At 35.3% G+C, this 22,500-nt stretch overlaps 1 protein-coding gene across 1 annotated transcript in view; it reads right to left on the bottom strand.

Moving 5' to 3' along the window:
• The window catches only part of LOC144967143 (dystrophin-like), a 454,945-nt gene that overhangs the window by 426,098 nt on the left and 6,347 nt on the right, over window positions 1-22,500 (bottom strand). Inside the window, exons 2-3 of the mRNA XM_078904012.1 lie at window positions 17,085-17,981; window positions 16,518-16,609 (exon numbers count right to left, since the gene is read on the bottom strand). Of these exons, the coding sequence (XP_078760138.1) occupies window positions 16,518-16,609; window positions 17,085-17,725 (733 nt within the window). The 5' untranslated portion in view covers window positions 17,726-17,981. The remainder of the gene's footprint in view (window positions 1-16,517; window positions 16,610-17,084; window positions 17,982-22,500) is intronic.

The raw sequence follows: 22,500 nt of genomic DNA, 5'->3' as shown, positions 1-22,500 counted from the left end.
TAATAATAACAATTGTAATATCGCCTAACAGGCGGCATGTCCCGTCCGACATGTTAAATGTTGCTGTTGACCAGGGACCCCTTGTAATGCGCTTTGAGCACATTTAGTGGATATTGCGCTATATAAAGCTCATTTTTTAATTTTAATACTAGTGTATCTCTAAATGTCTAACAGACTCTCCAATATTAACAGAATTCTCAAATTTAAGAATTTTTTTTGATAAGTTGGGTTAAGTTTAATTAATTGATCGATCTACTGCGTAAAATGTGTCTGGCTAAACTGTTATAAACGGCATTTTGTCAGAACGTGGCAGAAAGGGGAGAGCTGGTGTAATTTGATCAATCATTGCCTGCATTGCATTTCGCATGTGTAAGATAGCTATCGTCGTTGTCTGGCCCTTGTATAATTGTTTGTTTGTTTGTTTCTCTCTCTCTCTCTCTCCAATACTCTTCAACAGTCGTAACGTCCCTTCCTTGTTAATGACTTAGTAACACTGGCTCTAAACTATCGGAACAATGGCGGGCGCCCGTATGAAATATTTCTCCGGCAAGCATAAAAGCGTATCCAGAGGAAAAAAGCGCATAAATTTGATCAGGTTTTGACTTTTACACATTCTGATCATAAGACTTATGAAAAGTTCTAGCCAGCATGAAGAATAAAAAGTAATGACTTTCTTTGTTTAGAACCAAGATGGCCGCCGTTGCCGGGCGGCGTGACATCAGACTACTGAATCCAATTAAGGGGACACCAACACTCCACTGACACTCACAATGGCAACACATAAATGAACAAATATTGTTTTAAACGTGTAGCTAGATGTGGTATAATTTTGATTCAATCAAACTCTCCCGAGTTCACCCTCGTTGAAAATCGAACACATTTGTCGATTTTCCATGCATATGAACTCGAGAGAGTTCAAGTAGATAATTCATATTGGATTGTAATATTATTATGAAAATGCATTTTCACCAAAATTAGGTATTGCGAAGCAAATTCAGCATAGCAAATTTTAATCATTGGCCAGAATACTACAGAATATACACATAGGTTAAATGTATTAATGGAACATCATAAGTGCTTGCTTTAATCATTGGCCAGAATACTACAGAATATACACATAGGTTAAATGTATTAATGGAACATCATAAGTGCTTGCTTTTTGTTATATTATATTCGACTTCTTTTTGAACAAGTATAATAGTCTAAGAGTCACCAGCATATTGCCAATTAGTTCCTATTTAAAAAGCATAGAAATTCATTCATGGACATCCTCTCGTAAATCTCACAAGGTTGATAGTTAATGTACCATAGGCAATCCTGCTCTTGTGAGGTGGCGTTTTTTGGCATCAAATGAAAGTAACAGGACTTAAATTTCGGGAGGGGGGGGGGGGGTAATGCATTTTCAGGCTAATCCTTAACCAGCGCCATAGTTAATGAAATTCATGATTGCCTTCTTGAACCACTTAGAATCGTCTACAATTTCGAGCTTTAAAGCATCTACCTATTTCGAGCCAAATTCACCTTACAATATCGATGGTCTGCGGATCAAACCTCTGAAGTCCCGGTTTTGTGGCTATGTGGTCTAGTGGTATGACACTCGCTTTCTAATCGGAAGGTCCTGGGTTCGAACCTCGCGCTCGGCGCATAGTTGAGTCCTTGGAAAAGGCTCTTTACTCACAATCTCTCACCGTTCTCAGGAGTAAAATGAGTACCTGGCCGTTAACAGCATTGTCTTTGTCCGAAAAAAATGTAATATCGCCTAACAGGCGTTATGTCCCGTCCTACATGTTAAATGTTGCTGTTGACCCCTTGTGAAGCGCTTTGAGCACGTTTAGTGGATATTGCGCTATATAAAAAAAAGAAAAAGCTCAATCTTTTTCATGATAGGACGGACCTCTGATGTCCGATCCGCCCAAAATTAAATAAAACATGGCGCGCAAAGCTCGTATCGTATGTAGACTTCAGAGGTTTGGTCCGCCGACCACCGATATTCAAAGACTGTGCTACAAAGCGCAATATTTCTTATTCATCGTTATTAAGACAGTTTCACATCTTAACATTCAGGGTGCGCAAAGCTCGTATGTAGACTTCAGAGGTTTGGTCCGCCGACATTCGATATTCAAAGGCTGTGCTACAAAGCGCAATCTGCATATTATATATTTCTCATTCATCATTATTAAAACAGTTTCACACCTTTACATTCAGTGAAGAATGGTTAAACGTAAAGCAAAATTACTATTAAGTAGTACTTCATTCATACTATAATGGTTCAATCATGAATGCCATCAAGAAAGTAAATATAATGTGTTTGTTCGGTTTTCTTTTTTTAACAATTGAACCGATAATACATCAAGATTTCTATTCAACTGACAGAATGAAGTATGAGAAGTAGCCCTGTCTTTTATATATATATATAATATATATATATATATATATATATATATATATATATATTTTATGAGTGTTGGTGGGTACTTGTAGGTACGAAAGTGATCGATAATGGTGGTTAGAGCTAATATAGAATGCAAATTTTCACTCACATGTTTTTTGTGGCCGAGACGACTCGTTTCTGTGTTTTTTACACCTATTCAGTCGGCGTAATCCATTGTAAGATTACAATGGATTAGGCCGACTGAAGAAGTGTAAAAATCACAGAAACGAGTCGTCTCGGCCACAAAAAAATGTGAGTGAAAATTTGCATTCTATATATATATATATATATATATATATATATATATATATATATATATATATATATATATATATCTTTCGGAGGTTTGCCATAGTAATAAATCCAGTACTTGAAAGACAATGTAAAGAAAATAATATATCAGTGACAGAGTGAATAAATATCTAACAATGGAGCTTAATGCGGCTATGTGATCTTGTGGTAAGACACTCGCTTTCGGATCGGAAGGTCCTGGGTTCGAGCCTCGCGCTCGGCGCATAGTTGAGTCCTTGGAAAAGACTCTTTACTCACATTCTCTCACCGTACTCAGGTGTAAAATAAGTACCTGGCCGTTAACAGCGTTGTCTTTCTCCGACAAATTGTAATATCGCCTAATAGGCAACATGTCCCGTTAAATGTTGCTGTTGTTCAGGGACCCCTTGTAAAGCGCTTTGAGCACATTTAGTGGATATTGCGCTATATAAAGCTCAATATAATATATTTACTAAAATATTAACTACTCAAAGATGTGATGGGAATTGGTATCGGATTTGCAGATCTAGTACTGTTGATGTACGAGTATTAGAGGTAACGACATAAATCGCCATTTTCAAGAGAGAGTCAAAGAAATTTTGTTATGATATAGGTATATCCAATATTTTAATCTATAAGTTCTTTAAAGCTTTAATGAATCATGTATAGATACTTGAGGAGGGGGGGGGGGGGGGGGGGGGGAGTCAAGAGACAAAACTGATTCTCATTGAGTTAAGCTTTACGTTGAGAAAACTGGACAAATGTGACCCTTCGTCTCGAAACGGTATTATGTTGGAATGAATTGGACCCCGAAAAGTGACTTTAGAAATAAATTGATAGTAAATACCATTTTTTGAGCTTTTGCATTGTGAGAAATTGTCTTCATTCTGAAATATAACAAATCGAAAGAAACCCCAAGTTTCGTGTTTTTGTCAATAAATTCATTTTTTTTGCACCCAAGTCATCCCGACATAATACCGTTTAGAGACGGTGAGTCACAAATATATAAGGTATCATGAGATAACAACAGATGAAAGTTGATACAAAGAGGCTTCAATATTCCCACCAAATCCAAGCATCAGTAACAGACTTTATAGTCACCTGAAACAATTACAAAAGACGTCTAACTTCTACGTCATGGCACAAGACCGAAAGGCTAGAGCTCAGGTGGTCGCTGGTTCGGATACGTAAGTAAGAGGCTTCAATATTAGAGTGTGTATCATGTTTATAGATAGTTCTTAGTTGACGTCATTCAGGTCTTTGTTATTGTTTTTTGCCATCCGCGTTTAGGAGTAATGCTCACTAAACTGTATTAACCCGACTATAAACGTTCATGGATACACACAGTTTTGTGTGTTGGTCCGTTATACTTCCGGATGGCAATGTTATGAGCTTCTTAGCCAAGCGCATACTATCTATACGCTGATAGTATCAAATTCATATTTATTTCCGAAATTGGAATATATAATTGAATGTAACGAAAGGTCACGCATATTTTGCTTACTAAACTGTTTAAGTGGGTTGAAGGGGAGCAATTTCTAAGTAAACTATTATAATATTATTGTCCTAGTTTCCATAATGGCGTTATTGTACTAGCAACGGACTAAGTGGCACCTCTTAGTTGATGCATTGAACTGATTATAATAGCACTGGTAAGAACTTAACTGGTCTTTGTTATAACGTTAATGATGATGATGATGATGATGATGATGATGATGATGATGATGATGATGATGACGGTGATGCTGCTGCTGTTGATGATGATGATGATGATGTTGATGATGATGATGATGATGATGATCATCATCATCATCATCATCATCATCATCATCATCATCAGCAGCATCATCATCGTCATCATCATCATGATAATTGAGATTTGAGCTTTAGTTCGAGGATGAAAATATATATGATACTAAGTTGTTTCGCTTTGTGATGATAATGATTAGAATAAAATCAAATGTTTTGAGAACAACAACAAAAAAAACAAAAAAAAAAAAAAATCGCCCAGATTCAATAGAGAACATTCTTAAAAGGGCTATTAGTGCCAGTCGTTTTACAGATGACATGGTTATTGTGGACCTTCCATTCATTCTCTCATTCTGAAGTCTTGACCACTGGTCAGTCAAGAGGGTCAAACTATGCTAATGTCCAGTCGAAGTCCCCCACTTGAATAAGACGCGCCCGCCATGATGCTTACGTTAAGCCCGTAGATCATAATTTAACACGCTATTGGTAAAAGTCCCCATTCATATATACAAAGCATAGATCGCCTAGGTTATGGGAAATGTTCAATATATTATGTGTGTTAATTCCTGGTTATTGTCCTTTCTTCTTTGTAGTAAGAAATGCTTTTATGATTTGAAGTTGACTGTGTCGCCAATAGGATGACAACCAACTGACGGGACAGACTCGACCATAGAGAATACAGGCCTGTGGACTAGACCAAGGCTAACAACTGTATATGTGACCCATCGTCTCAAAACGGTATTATGTCGGAACGACCAATATGCTTAAAAGCCGAATTAAATGGTAAAATGGTAAAAAATATAAATTGTTAGCATTAGCACCCTAAAATGTGGTATCCATTCTCCTCAATAAAACATACAAACTCAACACAAGTCTGATATTTCTGGCTATAAATTGAATTTTCAATATCTTAGCCATCCCGACTTGATACCGTTTTGAGGCGAAGGGTCACATATGCCCTGGACTAGACCCATAATCGTATGAATTCGCACGATTGCCCACAAGGTTAAGTGTTCAAGTTCAAGTTCAAGTGTTGCTGTTGCTGGCTTGAGACCCCCAATGAAGAGCTTAGAACCAGATCAAAATTGATACTGCGCCATATTATAGATTCTCGATTCAAATAATAATAATAATAATAATAATAATAATAATAATAATAATAATAATAATAATAATAATAATAATAATAATAATAATAATAATAATAATAATAATAATAATAATAATAATAATAATAATAATAATAATAATAATAATAATAATAAAATAAATTAATAATAATAATAATAATAATAATAATAATAATAATAATAATACAAATTGAGATTATGTAACAATAATAAATGTTACGATCAATAGAACAACGAGAAACCATAGTGTTGAGTTTGAGTAGAAGAGGAATAATAATATATATAATATATAATAATAATAATAATAATAATAATAATAATAATAATAATAATAATAATAATAATAATAATAATAATACCAAATTGAGATTATGCTAACAATAAATAAATGCTACGACCAATCGAACAACACGAGGAAACCATTGTGTTGAGTTTGAGTAGAAGAGGAAAGGAAGGAAGAAGAAAATATCAGTTACAAAGATTAATATGAATATGAAAGGCAAAATGTGAATAGGAAAGGCAAATCAAAATGTGAATAAGAATGGTGTCGATGAATAATGAACAAAGTACCGGAAACATTACACATTACAAGCTTAAAAAGCTTTTTATATTCCTTTAGTGAGAAAACTTTTATCTAATCGTATAATATCGCCTCAAAAGGGTGTTTGTTCTTTTGTGTGTGTGTGTGTGTGTGTGTGTGTGTGTGTGTGTGTTTGTTTGAGTTTTAAGGGGGTTTTCGGCGCCTGCGACACTTTAAAGTCATCTTAAGCACCACTAAAATGGAAGAAAACGGGATACTCAGAAATGTCTAGATTTCACCTTTTAAAGCGCCCTGGAGTAAATAATAATATAAGAAAAGGGAGACTGATTGAAAGGGAAGAGGTACGTGTGTATGTGTGTGTGTGTGTGTGTGTGTGTGCGTGTGTGCGTGTGTGTGTGTATGTGTGTGAATATGCACGCCTCTATATGGGTGTCTAATCTTGTGTTCCTTGATAGAATAATACACGTTTTCATTATGGAAATTAATACTTATTATTATGTTTTTGTTTTTAAGAGTTTTACGGCGCTTGCAACACATTAAGGTCATATCAGCGCCAGTAAAAAGGAAGAAAATGGGATAGTAAAATGTTCTAGAATTACAATTAAAGCACCCAAAAAAAAAAAAGGTAAGACAAAGGGGAATTGGTTCAAATAGGGAACAGATGTAGATTCCAAGAGCACACTATCAAAGTACTTAGTCTGAGATCACCTAAAAGTTTCATCCAGACACAGGCACAGGTCCCCACTAAGAGGAATACACTCAAATGTTTACAAATAAAATATATATATATATAATTCAGAATACAGTGCATAACAAGAGAGATGATTTACAAGGGAAAAAAATTCATTTCCCAAAACTAACTATACATTTGACTGTTTCCCTCCCAGCCAGGGTATCCGGCTAGAGCCATGACAAAACCAAGTTATCTCATTCCAAGACAAAGACAGAAAGCATGTTGGAAAACAGACATAGGGGGATAGAAGACACAGTATGTACCTCCCTGCCCACTATGGGAGATCAGGAACCCCACCCAGTATACATATCATTAAGGAAACTCACAACCGCAGACATGAACTTTAATTAGTAATCGTCACAACCTGTTGCAATAATGTAACGTGAAAGTCTCACGGGTAAGCCTGAAATGAAATCAAACCATGGAAAATTGCTCACTGGAGGAAAAGATTCCAAATTATTATAACTCGGGCAGGTATAAATAATCCATGGTAATCGATATATTTACAGTAATTACAGTACTAATTGGCAGAGTACTCGATTCATAAATAAAAATGAGTGTTTTCGAATCCGACAGTTTTTCTTTCTTTTTCTTTTTTTTTAAATATTTTATTTATTGACCCATCTGTCCACCCAAAATTAAGTCGAGTCGCTGTCAAAAAAGAACAAAACAAAACAAACACACACACACATACACACACACACACACACACACACACACACACACACAAACAAACCAAATAACAAGAGGAAGAAAAAACAAAAACAGTGACCCACGCATCAGCAAGACTGAAAGACAATTGGGAGGCCTTCCAAAAGCTCCTACATCACCAGTATTCTTGTTTTTTTATAATGTTCTAATAGGGGGTTTGGGAGGGAGGAAACTTTTTTTTTTCAAAAGTCTCCCCCTCCCAAACACCCTTCTAGAACATTATGAAAAAAGTTTTCCCCCTCCCAAACCCCCTACTAGAACATTATAAAAAAGTTCCCCCCTCCCAAACCCCATACTAGAACAAGAATACTGGGGATGTGGGAGCTTTCCGAAGGCCTCCCAGACAATTAAAACCACTGTATTTCATTATTTTAGATCAAGGTTTATAGTTAACAAGCTAATTATATCACCAATTTGCCATAAATAACTCCAGATAGAATCCAATACCATTACGTAAACAGTGAGCATAACAAGCACAAGATATAAACACGTCGAGTAATCCAAACTAAAGTGTGGATAGATAGACACCTTTCAAACAAGCTCCAATTCAATGTGTATCCAATCGTGAAAAACACACTGAATGCGAATCAAATAAATATTTAAAAGGCCTTGATCATCTACCAAAGAAAACATGAACACAAGTTGCTGCTGCTGCTGACTACTACTACTACTACTACTACTACTACTACTACTACTACTACTACTACTACTACTACTACTACTACTACTACAACTACGACTATTACTGCTACTACTACTACTACTACTACTACTACTACTACTACTACTACTGCTAATAATAATAATAATAATAATAATATAATATAATAATAATAATAATAATAATAATAATAGTAATAATAACTTAATAATAATAATAATAATAATAATAATAATAATAAATAATAATAATAATAATAATAATAATAATAATAATAATAATAATAACAATAATTTGATCTAACTCTAACTGAAGACAACAACAACCCATCATATTGACACTGAAAGCACACAAACTTTATATAGATAATCCCGAACACTGTTTTTTTTTTTTAATTTTAATCCAAAATCAACTTTGACCAGAATTTCACACAAACTATATATATATATTATTCTAGGTAAGTATAACTACTAATCACTGATATAGAAGTCCAATATTCTAACATTACTAACAACTAAATTTATACTTGATTTCCTTTAAAAGTTAGTGCACCGTGTTATTTATTATTATTCTATATCCTCAAATTATAGTTATAGCCACCGGCTGTTGTTGATGTGCTTGCTTGTAGTTTTGGAGTTTCGTAGTAAATTATAAAGTACCGGAGTTCACAATCAATTTATTCCCTCCCTCATTCACTCCCTCCCAGCCATAAGTCTGGCCCGTCCAAAGGCGTAGCGTAGTCATTGTGATTGGGAGGGCCTGTCTCACAGAGCAGCACGGGGACTCGACCAGATTATTTTCAGGCATTCTGCCAAGTGGAATTTTAAAAAATCTGCCAAATGTCACGAAAATCTGCCAAATCGTACTATTTATTTGAAAACTCATCAGTTTTGTTAAACAAAAAATTCGAAAGGCCGATGTCATAATTTTTTTTTTCATTTCTCAAGTTTTAAAAAATCACTAATACATAAAAATTACCATGGAAAACGTGGAAAATAAAATCTGCCAAATATCTGCCAAACTGCCAAACCGTTTGTTTTTTCTGCGAGACGACTTCAAATTCTGCCAAAATAAAAAAAAAGGATATTTGGCAGAAAATCTGCCAAATTGGCAACCCTGGACTTGACTCGACTGCATATCGTTGATACGGTAATTTGATTTGGGTCCAGGGGCGACAACGGTAAAATAGTGGTTCGTGGAATAGGGAGGGTGGTGATAGGGGGGCGGAGGAGGTCATGGGGGGGAATAGTTTAGAGGATGGGGGAAAAGAGGGAAGGGGGGGGGGGGGGGGTGTGGAACGCCGCTTGGATGGAGTCTGTCGTTATCTTATGATATGTAATTATAATTTTAGATTATATTGATATTCCATGCCTCTATCTGACAACACTGACAACTCTCTTATAATAATATCTGAAATAGCAAATTAATATTATAAATGTGTTCCCCACAATGAACGCAATGCCTGAATTTTATGTTTCAGGAGGCAAACATGACAATAACAACAAGAGATGAAGGGAGTAGAAAAGTGCCAGAAGACAATAGAGAATAAAAAGTTTTCGCGGCGGTGGTGGGGTTTGAACCTGCGACCTTATTGGTACTACCTCCGCCTGGCCGGTGAGAGCGTGACTCTACCGTATGAGCTATCCACGAATACAAAAATATTCGTATCAAACTCAGGTCATTTCTATAACTCTTCCGACTTAGGAGTGAATGGGTAATATTTATTAATTAAGTTCACAATTTTAAGAGATATTGATTGAGTGTGGAACATAACACAACAAAATTAGGACCAATCATAGCCTAATCAATGAGGCTTAATGGGCAATTGGGCGAAAACTTTGGGGATGCAGTTTAGAAATTGAATCACATATCTCATATCGTTTTTGACTTATAAAAAAAATTTAAAAAATGAGTTTTATATAGCGCAATATCCACTAAATGTGCTCAAAGCGCTTTACAAGGGGTCCCTGGTCAACAGCAACATTTAACACGTGGAACGGGACATGACGCCTGTTAGGCGATATTAAAATTTTTCGGACAAAAACAACGCTGTTAACTGCCAGGTACTCATTTTACACCTGAGTACGGTGAGAGAATGTGAGTAAAGAGCCTTTTCCGAGGACTCAACTATGCGACTTCATTTATCCATCCGTAAAAAATACCGGGCCTAACTTTCATTCATTCATTCATTCATTCATTCATTCATTCATTCACTCATTCATTCATTCATTTATTCAAGCGGCGGACAAATATTGCACATAATATAAATGTATGTAAACGACCTCCGTAAATGCTTAGATAGATATAATCTGTCTTGAGTAAACATTAATAACGGGCATTCCTTTGAAATCCCCCTGATTATATTTTATTATTTCTTTAATAGTTGTATACATCTCAGAAGCACACATACACACACATACACACACACACACACACACACACATACAAACACGTACACTCTATCTCTTTTCATCTCTCTCTTCCCTCTTTCTTTCTCTTTACTCTCTCTCTCTCTCTCTCTCTCTCTCTCTCTCTCTCTCTCTCTCTCTCTCTCTCTCTCTCTCTCTCTCTCTCTCTCTCTCTCTTGGTAAGATTTTTTTTTTTTTTGGAATAATCGCGTTCTTGTATTTAGTATGTATTAATAAAATGCTATATTAATTAACAGTGTTTAAGGCAAACATTCCAGAGATGTGCTCAATCGGTTAAATCTACAGTTTCGTTTTGTTTTTAAATAAATAAATAAATAAATAAAATTCCCTTTATTCATCCCAAAGGGGAAATTTGTCTTTAAGGTCTATTCCAAGGGAAGACTGGAATAACCCAGGCGTCAGCCGCAGAGCAGAACCGCTAAGTGAGTTTGAGTTAGGGCGAGGTGACTTGCTCGAGGCTACACAACGCAGCGGCGGGTGGTTGAACTCGGTACCTCTCGGGTAGGAAGCAAAGACCGTACCACTGAGCCACGCTGCCCCTTTGTTTGTTTGTTTTATTATTTTTATTTTCAAAATGCACAAGAGTTCCGTCAGTACATTAATGAAAAATGAAGGGGTGGGCAGGGGGGGGGGGGGGGGGGGGGGGGACCCATTCATTCCTTGATAATTATCGGTCCGTCGTTTAGTATTAAAAAATACGATAAAGCAGATACAATTCTACCTAGCACTGTGTAGAATTTTGAAAGAAAGGAAGATGAGATTCGGTGATAATAAATAATAATATAATATGATATTATAGTCTAAGTTTATCATTGTGGAAATCTAATCCTTTGGATGCAATGAATGTGTGTCCTTGGGATAACTTCAACTACAAGCATGATACTTGATACACGAACATCAAATTGGAGCGTTTGGGGAAGTATCGTGAGGCTGGAGGTCAAAATCTGTCCTGGTGTCTTCTCATAACTTAGGCTTTTTTTTTCTGGGTTTTTAAAAATGTTAATATTGCCAGAAAAAGTTTATACATCAAGAAGTTGATTGGTGTCTTCTCATAACACAGGCTTTTTTTTCTGGGTTTTTAAAAATGTTAATATTGCCAGAAAAAGTTTATACATCAAGAAGTTGATTGGTGTCTTCTCATAACATAGGCTTTTTTTTCTGGGTTTTTAAAAATGTTAATATTGCCAGAAAAAGTTTATACATCACGAAGTTGATTGGTGTCTTCTCATAACATAGGCTTTTTTTTCTGGGTTTTTAAAAATGTTAATATTGCCAGAAAAAGTTTATACATCACGAAGTTGATTGGTGTCTTCTCATAACATAGGCTTTTTTTCTGGGTTTTTAAAAATGTTAATATTGCCAGAAAAAGTTTATGCATCACGAAGTTGATTGGTGTCTTCTCATAACATAGGCTTTTTTTCTGGCTTTTTAAAAATAATAATATTGCCAGAAAAAAAGTTTATATCACGAAGTTGATTGGTGTCTTCTCATAACACAGGCTTTTTTCTGGGTTTTTAAAAATGTTAATATTGCCAGAAAAAAAAGTTTATACATCACGAAGTTGATTGTTGTCTTCTCATAACATGGGCTTTTTTCTGGCTTTTTAGAAATAATAATATTGCCAGAAAAAAAGTTTATATCACGAAGTTGATTGGTGTCTTCTCATAAAATGGGCTTTTTTCTGACTTTTTAAAAATAATAATATTGCCAGAAAAAAAGTTTATATCACGAAGTTGATTGGTGTCTTCTCATAACATGGGCTTTTTTCTGGCTTTTTAAAAATAATAATATTACCAGAAAAAAAGTTTATATCACGAAGTTGATTGGTGTCTCCTCATAACATAGGCTTTTTTTCTGGGTTTTTAAAAATGTTAATATTGCCAGAAAAAGTTTATACATCACGAAGTTGATTGGATACCGCTTATCCATTTCTCATTTACGAGTAACAAAATTACCAAAGGAGATCGATTTAAAAACTTTATTGACAATAAATATAAAACTAGCATAAGGAGAGACATATTTTTAAAAAATTAAAATAACTGTTAAAATTTGAAACAGTATCAAAAATAAAACGAAAAATGCTGCCTTTCTAGACAGATTCAAACTATTGCTTGACAAAGAAATAACTAATAAATTTCCGATATAATTATGATTAAATTTAAATACACAGGGTATTCAAAGTCATTTGGCTTTAAATGACACTTTTTACGATATGATTTGATATATTATGATTTGTTTTTGTTTTTTAAAATTTTTTTTTCATTTTTCATAAAGACATATATATACATTCAAAATATTTTCGATTACCTATATTAATAAAATTAAATTCATAAACTTGTACACACATGCTTACAACTAAATAGACATAGATAATATAATAATATTCATTATATTTTATGTAAATAAACACATGTTTACACCCATATATGAAAGGTTTAAGATTTTTTGACAATTTGGCGAGGAAAGGGGGTGGGGGGTCACGTTTTTATATTTTGTCATTGATTGACGAAATAAAATTATCTTGGACATTATTTGAGAGTAACCAACAAACATTGCAATTGAAGACCGTTGTAAAGGGCGTCTCACTAGGACCTATATTATATGTGACCCCTCGCCTCAAAACGGTGTTATGTCGGAATGATTAAGTTGCTGAAAATTGAATTTATTGCCAGAAATATCCGACTCGCAATGAGTTTGTATGTTTTATTGAATAGAATGAATATCGTATCTTAGAATTCTGAATAGCAATAATTCAAATTTTCGACTAGTTTATCTTTAATTCAGCTTTTTAGTATCTGGTTCATCCTGACATAATACCATTTTGGGACGATGGGTCACATATACAACCCTTGGACATCAGGTTGTTTTCAGTGTGTCAACCAATGATGGTAACGGCTGGTTACCTGGTTAACGAATGGCTTTTTTTTCTGCATACCAACGGTCAGCATGTGACAGAATAAGTGATTTGTCAAGGTGACACACGGATTGTAGTTACATTGTGTTTGGTAACGGAGATTGGGCGCCTATTGTTGGGACGAAAAATGGATTATACAATATACGAATCTGATACTTTAAGTGCTTTTATACACACAAACACATACACAAACACACATACACACATATTATTATACACACACACTCACACTTATAGATAGTTCGAAGATGACGTCACTCAGGTCTTTGTTCTTGTGTTTTGCCATCCGCGTTTGTGAGTGATTCTCACTAATCTGTATCAACCACACTATAAAAGTTCATGGTTACACACAATTTTGTGTGTTGGTCTGTTATACTTCCGGATGGCAATGTTATGAGCTTCTTAGCCAAGCGCATACTATCTATACACACAAACACATACACAAACACACATACACATATTATTATACGCACACACTCACACTTATATACACATATGCACAAAGAGAAATTTATATGTTCTAGTGGAGAGGGCTTTGCACTTCCATTCAGTTGAGCGGGGTTCGAGCCCCGTTTCAGGATTTCCTTTTCTACGTAGGTAAGAAACGTATTGACCCAATAGGATTCAATAGTCTGATGTCACGTCCGCCCAGCAACGAGCAGCTCGGTTCTAAACAAAGAAAATCGGTACTATTTATTCTTCATGCTGGCTAGAACTTTTTCACATGTCATGTGATCAGAATGTATAAAAGTCAAAACATGATCAGATTTATAATATTTTTTCTCCTCAGGATACACTTTTATGATAGTCGGAGAAATATTTTATAAGGGCATCCACCACCATTGTTCCGATAGTTTAGAACCCGTTACTAAGATACTATACGTCATGACGAGGGAAGTGACGTCACGACTGTTGTAATCTTATTGCTCACTTTGTAGCGTTGCAACTATTGCTTACGTCAATGACAATCACCATCATCATCATCACCATCATCATCATCATCATCATCATCATCATCATCAAGTGCCAGGCCTATTGCAGACATCGGCGATCATGTCCCTCCAACCATATCTGTCCTCAGATCTTCTCAATAGCTTGATTCCTGTTCCACCTCCACCAATCCATCCGTTCAGATTGTCAATGTAATCTGTCCTCTATCTCCCTCTTATTTTCTTCCCAGCAACTTTACCCGTAAGTACAATGTTTAATGCCAAATCCTTAATTAAATTCGAGAACCAATCAACGTAAAGAAAGAGAGAGAAGAAAAAAAAAAGAAAAAAAACAACATTGTTCCGATAGTTTAGAACAAGTTACTAAGTTACTATACGTCATTACGAGGGAAGTGACGTCACGAATGTTGAATCCTATTGCTCACTTTGTAGCGTTGCAACTATGGCTTACGTCAATGACAATGCTTAATGCCAAATCCTTAATTAAATTCAGGAACCAATCATTGTAAAGAAAAAAGAAAAGAAAAAAAAAAAAGAATGTATTTTGATAAGACGAAATGCAAATAAAGTCATAGGAGGGGTAAAACAATAATAATAAAATTCTCTAACTCCAGTGTTTGAAATAATATTTCGAACTCGTTCTCAATGCGTGCTCCTCTCAAGGTCACGCAGCGGTAGTGGGAATTCGTTGGAAATGTACAACGTGGGAGTTTAAGAATCTTTTTTATAATAATATATCGTGAAATCGTATAGATGGTATGAAGTTGACGTCACTCAGGTCTTTGTTATGGTTTTTTGCCATCCGGGTTTACGAGTGATTATCATTAACCAGACTAGAAACGTTCAAGGTTACACATAGTCTGTGTGTTGGTCCGTTATACTTCCGGGTGGCAATTTTGTGAGCTTCTTAGTCAAGCGCACACTATCTATACATTAACTCTCTCCTTACCGGTCATTTTCAGGATTTTTCCCAAAAACGTCACACCCAACTAACTAAAAAAATAGATTTTTTTATCACTCAAACACAACAACAATACGCTCTTGCGATACATGATTTCCTTAGCAAAACAAGCTCTACAAGACAGTGTTCACATTCTTCAAAGTTTGTGATGTACATAATAAATCTGAATGAGAAATATGTTGTCTGTATCGTAACAGATTAAATGTGACGATTTTCCTATAGCTGGTAAGGAAAGGGTTAAATTAAATACTATGAAAATGGGGACGAATCTAAAGCTGAAATTACTCTTTCTACACTTGAAAATACCTAATGTGCGACTACTATGTGGTCTTGTGTAATGACACTCGCCTTTGGATCGGAAGGTCCTAGGTTCGAGTCCCGCTGCCAACGGGCGAAAATTGAGTCCTTGGATAAGGGTCTTTACTCACGCTCTCTCATCGTACTCGAGTGTAAAATAAGTACCTGACTGTTAACAGCGGTGTCTTCGTCAAAGAAAAATGAAATATCGCCTGACATGGGTCATGTCTCGTCCTACATAATATTAAGTGTGCGGTTAGCTTGAGACCCCATGTAAAGCGCTTTGAGCACGTTAGTGGATTTTGCGCTACCTAAAAACTCAAGCTTTTCTTATTTAATGTTCCAAGAACTGAAAATGCTTTCGAAAATTCTATCTCAGAAATGCATGGGTAAGTTTAACCCTCTCCTTACCAACCATAGGTAAATCGTCACATTCGTTACGATACAACCAATATTTTTCTTATTCAAATTTCTCTTGTACATCATAAATTTAAAGAAAGTGAACAGTGTGTTGTAGAGCATGTTTTGGCTAAAGGGATTATGTATCGCAAAAACTTTACTGCTATTGTGTTTGACTGATAAAAAATACATTTTTGTGTTGGTTGGGTGCGACGTTTTGGGGAAATCCTGAAAATGGCTGGTAAGGAGAGAGTTAAGCGATCTATATATTTTGTCTGCAATCAATTATTGTTGTTATTGAAGGCATGCGCCACACTCCATGCATGCATGCATGCACTCACCATCTTCAACCTTTTGATCTATTCCACCTGATGCTACCGCCCCTGGGACGTCATCGACAAATACTTCGGAATCTTCCAGTGTCGGATCAAGCCTGGAGATATCAAACTCAATCTCTGAAACACCAGCGTCATCAGCAGCTTGCACTTTACCTTTTTTATTTTCAACAACAATAACGAAAATATAATAATAAGTACTCCGGATTATAGCACGCTCATTGCAGACGTTGCAGTGCCACATGGAGCAGAGACGAACTTATTATAAAATAGTCGTTACTTCATGACATAGCATCGTTTAGCACGCTTAATTTTAGCACGTTTAGCTACTCCAAGAGCGAACTAGAATCCAGTGATTACTGTAAAATTCATCTTAATCATTCCGATATAATAATACCTTTTAAGATGGCATTTCACTAATATCTATCTCTGCCAACAATGTTCAGTTTCTTGTTAATTTTACTTCAATTATTGTAAATTTTTTAAAATCGATATTTTTTAAAGACACAGAGAAATTAATATTATATCCATTTTATATTAATATAATGATCAACATTTTTCCACTACTTTTACCTGAAGTCGGTATCCAATGGGTCTTCAATGCTGGGAGACAGGAAAACATCAGATGAGAGATCACGTGATCTAGGACAAGTTAATGAGTCGCCTAGTCTCGGAACATACGACCATGCTCCTTCCGTTGTTGGGCATGAAAAAAATGGGTTCCCATCTGCACCAGCAGCGTAAGAACTTTGAGCGAAATCATTGGCACTTGGAATGGAAGGAGAAGGATAATGGAAGAAGGAAGGCGTCGTCGAGATGGATATTGGAGGGGGGCTTGGGAAAACGAACACAGAGGGAGTTTGTTTCACAGCAAGTTGACCACCAACGCCGTTAGGGAGGAAGACGTCCTGTGATAAAACCGAAGAAAGCGGGGCGTCCGAAAGACTTGCAAGATTTTGATCCTTGAAGATTGGCTCGATGCCCGGGTGTGGGAAAAGTCTAAAAGAAGGACCCGTTTCTGGGCTGAAACAGCTACTGTCGATGCTGTCGTACGGGAATGTGTAGAAATTATCATCTTCTTCAAGCGCTTTACGTTTTTCATCAATGTCGGAATAGATGGGATGTTTTTGTCTTTTATTCAATTTTGTATTTGAACTAGAACCGGGTTCAGATTTGTGCTCCCGTTTACTAGAAATTTGTTGTTCTTCCGACATTCTGAGATGGTTTCTGCATTAAATGGGAATGTATTTAAATTATCCTCAATAATTTAAATCATCCGTTTTGATTTGATATGCAATCTTATCAAGCCTCGAAAACGATTAAAATCCGGTTTTGATAATTTCACTTGAGAAAATGATTTCTTGGAACTTTGACATCGACAAGGATCACATCCCATTTGAAAACAGAATTACTTTATTTATCGTTCGAAAAATCCCACTGTCAGTCGATACCTTTTAAAAGAAACAACACCTGTAATCAATCTTCTATAAATTATTTACCCTGAAATTGGAATCTTTCTTTCACGTTATATCTATTAGTATAATCTGTATTTATAGTTTGTATTAGGTCTCCTGTACATGATAGGGTTGGGTAAGGTATTCATTTACATGTATATATATATATATATATATATATATATATATAAACGTGTGTAATGTGTGTGTGTGTGTGTGTGTGTGTGTTTGTTTGTTTGCGTGTGTGTGTCTTATATATGTTATTTTTCTTTCCTTCTTTCGTCTTTATTTGTTTTATTTGTATTAATCTATTCATTTATTCGTTTTAGTTACTTTACAAATTATTTATTTCATTTATAAAGTTACCGGAATATCTATTCTAAGTTCTTCATTAACTGATACACGACACTCACTTTTTATTTGTATGCTAATTAAAATTTAATGTTTTCATTTATTCTTAAATGTTCCTTCATATTTTCAAAGTTTCGAGGAATGGAAGACAAGTAACGACCCCAATTATTGTTGTAGTTCTAGTTGATAATATAATGTCTTTTTGAAACTCAAGCTGACGGGCATATAATTATTCGCTAAGATGACGGATCGAAGGGAAAACTTTAAAACGGCAAGGCTTTAATTTACATTTTTGTTAGTTATTTGTTTTGTTTTGGTTTTTTGGTTTAATTGTGGTTGTTGTTTTGTTGGGTTTTTTTTTTGGTTTTTTTTTTTTTTTGTTTTTTTTTTTTGGATATTTTTTTTTGTATCTATACTTCGGATAATCGTTAACGGATGTTTCATGTTGTGAATCTTCAAAAGCTTTCTTTTTAAACGCAAGAACACCTCCATCTACTCTACAAACAGGAGTGATGCCTAAAATTTGAAATCTTTGATCGACATCGGGTTCAAACAACAAAGCATACATTAAAGCTACCGTTCATAAAGGGGGTGGGAGGTGGGAGGTGCTGGTTACATCTGAGCAAAAGGTGCAGTTTTTATTATTACAATGTGTTTGTGAGTATACAGTATCGGGGTTTGTATGTATTTATGTATACAAAATATTTTTTAATTATCTTTTATTTTTAGACAGTGTAGTGATAATATGGCGATCAATAGAAATGACATTGATGGAAAAGAACAAATTAAAGTTTGTAGTAGTGGTAGTGGTAGTGGTGGTGGTGGTGGTGGTAGTAGTAGTAGTAGTAGTAGTAGTAGTAGTAGTAGTAGTAGTAGTAGTAGTAGTAGAGGTAGTAGTAGTAGTAGTAGTAGTAGTAGTAGTAGTAGTAGTAGTAGTAGTAGAGTAGTAGTAGTAGTAGTAGTAGTAGTAGTAGTAGTAGTAGTTAGTAGTAGTAGTAGTAGCAGTCAGTTAGTAGAGTAGTAGTAGTAGTAGTAGTAGTAGTAGTAGTAGTAGTAGTAGTAGTAGTAGTAGTAGAAATAGTAGTAGTAGTAGTAATAGTAGTAGTAGTAGTAGTAGTAGTAGTAGTAGTAGTAGTAGTAGTAGTGGTGGTGGTGGTGGTGGTGGTGGTGGTGGTGGTTGTGGTGGTGGTAGTGGTGGTGGTGGTGGTAGTAGTAGTAGTAGTAGTAGTAGTAGTAGTAGTAGTAGTAGTAGTAGTATTTAGAGGTAGTAGTAGTAGTAGTAGTAGTAGTAGTAGTAGTAGTAGTAGTAGTAGTAGTAGTAGTAGTAGTAGTAGTAGTAGAGGTAGTAGTAGTAGTAGTAGTAGTAGTAGTAGTAGTAGTAGTAGTAGTAGTAGTAGTAGTAGTAGAAATAGTAGTAGTAGTAGTAATAGTAGTAGTAGTAGTAGTAATAGTAGTAGTAGTAGTAGTCGTAGTAGTAGTAGTAGTAGTAGTAGTAGTTGTAGTAGTAGTATTGGTGGTGGTTGTGGTAGTGGTGGTAATGGTTGTTATTGTTGTACCAATATTAACTGACTATAACAATAATAATCATGTAAGAAAGAAAAGCTTCTAAAAAGGAAATAAATAGAAGAATACATAAATTAGGCTGTCTGCACTATAGATTTGTATCTCACGTAAGAGAACTGCATTTTATTTCATTTGCAAATATATGAAGGCAATGAATATTACGCTATTTCAAAAGGTCAAATAGCTTTTAGGATCAAATTACACCATGTTTTCCCTACAAACTATTCTCGAGCTTATCTTTTTTCCTTTACTCCGCTATTTCTATTACCTCTAAAATTACCCAAACTAATTAATTTAATCTTCTATGCCAAAGGGAAAAGAGAAATACAGGTTTCTGTAACTCAAGTGGGAACGTACGAGAGAGGTTTCTCTCAAAGGTTAATACTGTTGTAAAGTGACAGAACGCCTTTGTGTATTCAGTTTGGGAAGACTTTTTCTTTCCTTCAAATAATATAAATAAATACGGTGACCTTCGACTAGTCAAAATTCTTAAACCTGAGACTTCAAAGTTTCAGTTTTAAAGGGTTTCGACAAGATGTGAGTCATCTTAATTCTTTAAGATTTGAATGAGAGAAAAAATTGATGGTCAAAGTAAAACATATTTTTAAAAAGCGCGTTTTGTTCGTGTTAAGTAAAAGAAGAGTTTAAGATATGTTGATGGGGTTTTTAAACTTTCGCATACAATTTTACGGATTTTTTCTTCATTAAAATGCTTTTTAAAAATATCATTGAGAATACCTGGAAAATCGTTATAATAATCGCATTTGAATTATTTATTTCTTAAGTTATGATTTATGTTTGTTATACCACAGTCGTAAAGGTTATAATGATTTTTAAAAGCTTATAGAGCTGTTATCCTTGTTAAAGTTTTAACTATGCTAATAAGCGGTTTTCAGTGTGTTTCACCTCACACGTTTTCCTTCTGAAATGAGATTACAAGGAAATGAAAATATGCCAAATTTTAAAAGAATTTTTTTTTAAATTTCAAGCCAAACAATATCTAAAATTATGGCAACTAACTTAAAGAAATCTCAACCTTGGCAAAAGCAGTTTCCATCTTGCTTTGCTATAACACGGTTTATTTAAGTTGGAATTAACGTGGAACCGGGCATGACGTTTTGAGCGAGGATAATGCATTCTTGACGGTGAGTACCTGCTTTAGGAGACAACTCACGCATAATTTGGCCCGAACGGAGGAAGGGGAGATAATCAATCGCGTTAAACGATGGAGAAAAGATAATAGTATCTAACACACCATCTGGTAAACCTGGTATTTTTTTAAGATTTTAAATTGACAACACTCAAACACCTTCAATATTTAACCAGTTAACTATCGTGCTATGAAAATACGCGTATTCTAAAAATTTGGCCATAAAATTCGTCCTTCAATTATCGATCGATTTAAATGACACCTCATCTTGACAAAAACTCTCAAACATCGGGCTTACAGGAGTTCCCAGATTTGAGAGTTTTTGCCAAGATGAGGGTCATTTAAATCGATCAATATTTTATTTGAAGGACGAGTTTTCTGGCCAAATTATTAAATGCGCGTCTTTCCAGAGTATGGCAACTAACTAGTTAAATACAAATTTATAGTTAACAGTTAACATTTCTGCTGTCTTAACTCACTCAATCCTAGAGATTTTTTCTACTTTTCAAAATGGAAAAATGTATTTAAAATGAGCATGTGCAGAGATAGTTTTATTCAACTTACATTAACATGCAAAAACTAAAACCATTAGCTTTGATGCTAGATACGCCTATAATTTGTCTCAGAAAGATGGAATAAATAGGCATGGGGTAAAAGTAACTCGGGTTAACTACGGATATAGTCGGTGTTAGAGTTGAGTGAGTTAAGACAGAGGTTCGCATATCGGGGGGGGGGGGGGAACCCCAACATTTTACAGGAGAGCAATAAATTTCAAAAATAAAAAAAAATAAAAATTAAACAAAACAAAAACCGTTTGCTCCTATAATATCTTTTAACTATATCTATCAAGTTGTATATCACATTTTTGTAATAAAACATTGACTGTATTGACTTAGAGTCACGAAACCTTAGAAAGAAAATGCGGAAGAGTATAATGACGACCCAATTTACCTATATGCGACCATGTGTCCTATGCTGGCAGTGTGAGTGCCGTTTAAAACCCCACCAGTAAGGGGGGTACCGCACTAGAACAGGTACTGTCCTAGTGTGGTACCCCTTTTGAATAGAAGTTTTCTCCAGTGGGGCAGGACAAATTCGTCCTGGGACAGTCCTGTCCTAGTGTGGTACCCCTTTTGAATATAAGTTTTCTCCAGTGGGGCAGGACAAATTCGTCCTGGGACAGTCCTGTCCTAGTGTGGTACCCCTTTTGAATAGAAGTTTTCTCCAGTGGGGCAGGACAAATTCGTCCTGGGACAGTCCTGTCCTTGTGCGGAAGGAGCCTAACGGTTACAGTCTGTGCTACTTAAACAAGAATGCACTGATAACGGTGCAGACGATGTCGAATTAACACCAAATAGAAACGTTAACCCTTTTTACATGTCGTGTTTTTTTATTTTACCATAACCTGACATTTTCTTCGAACAACTAACACCGACCGATGCGATGCGCTCGAATTGCAATGATACCCCAA

Source organism: Berghia stephanieae, chromosome 3 (assembly GCF_034508935.2).
Source record: "Berghia stephanieae isolate SIO BIC M18660-M18661 chromosome 3, UCSD_Bste_1.3, whole genome shotgun sequence".
Classification (NCBI taxonomy): domain Eukaryota; kingdom Metazoa; phylum Mollusca; class Gastropoda; order Nudibranchia; family Aeolidiidae; genus Berghia; species Berghia stephanieae.
The sequence above is the reverse complement of the archived record's forward strand: the minus strand, read 5'-3'. Positions and strand labels throughout refer to the sequence as shown.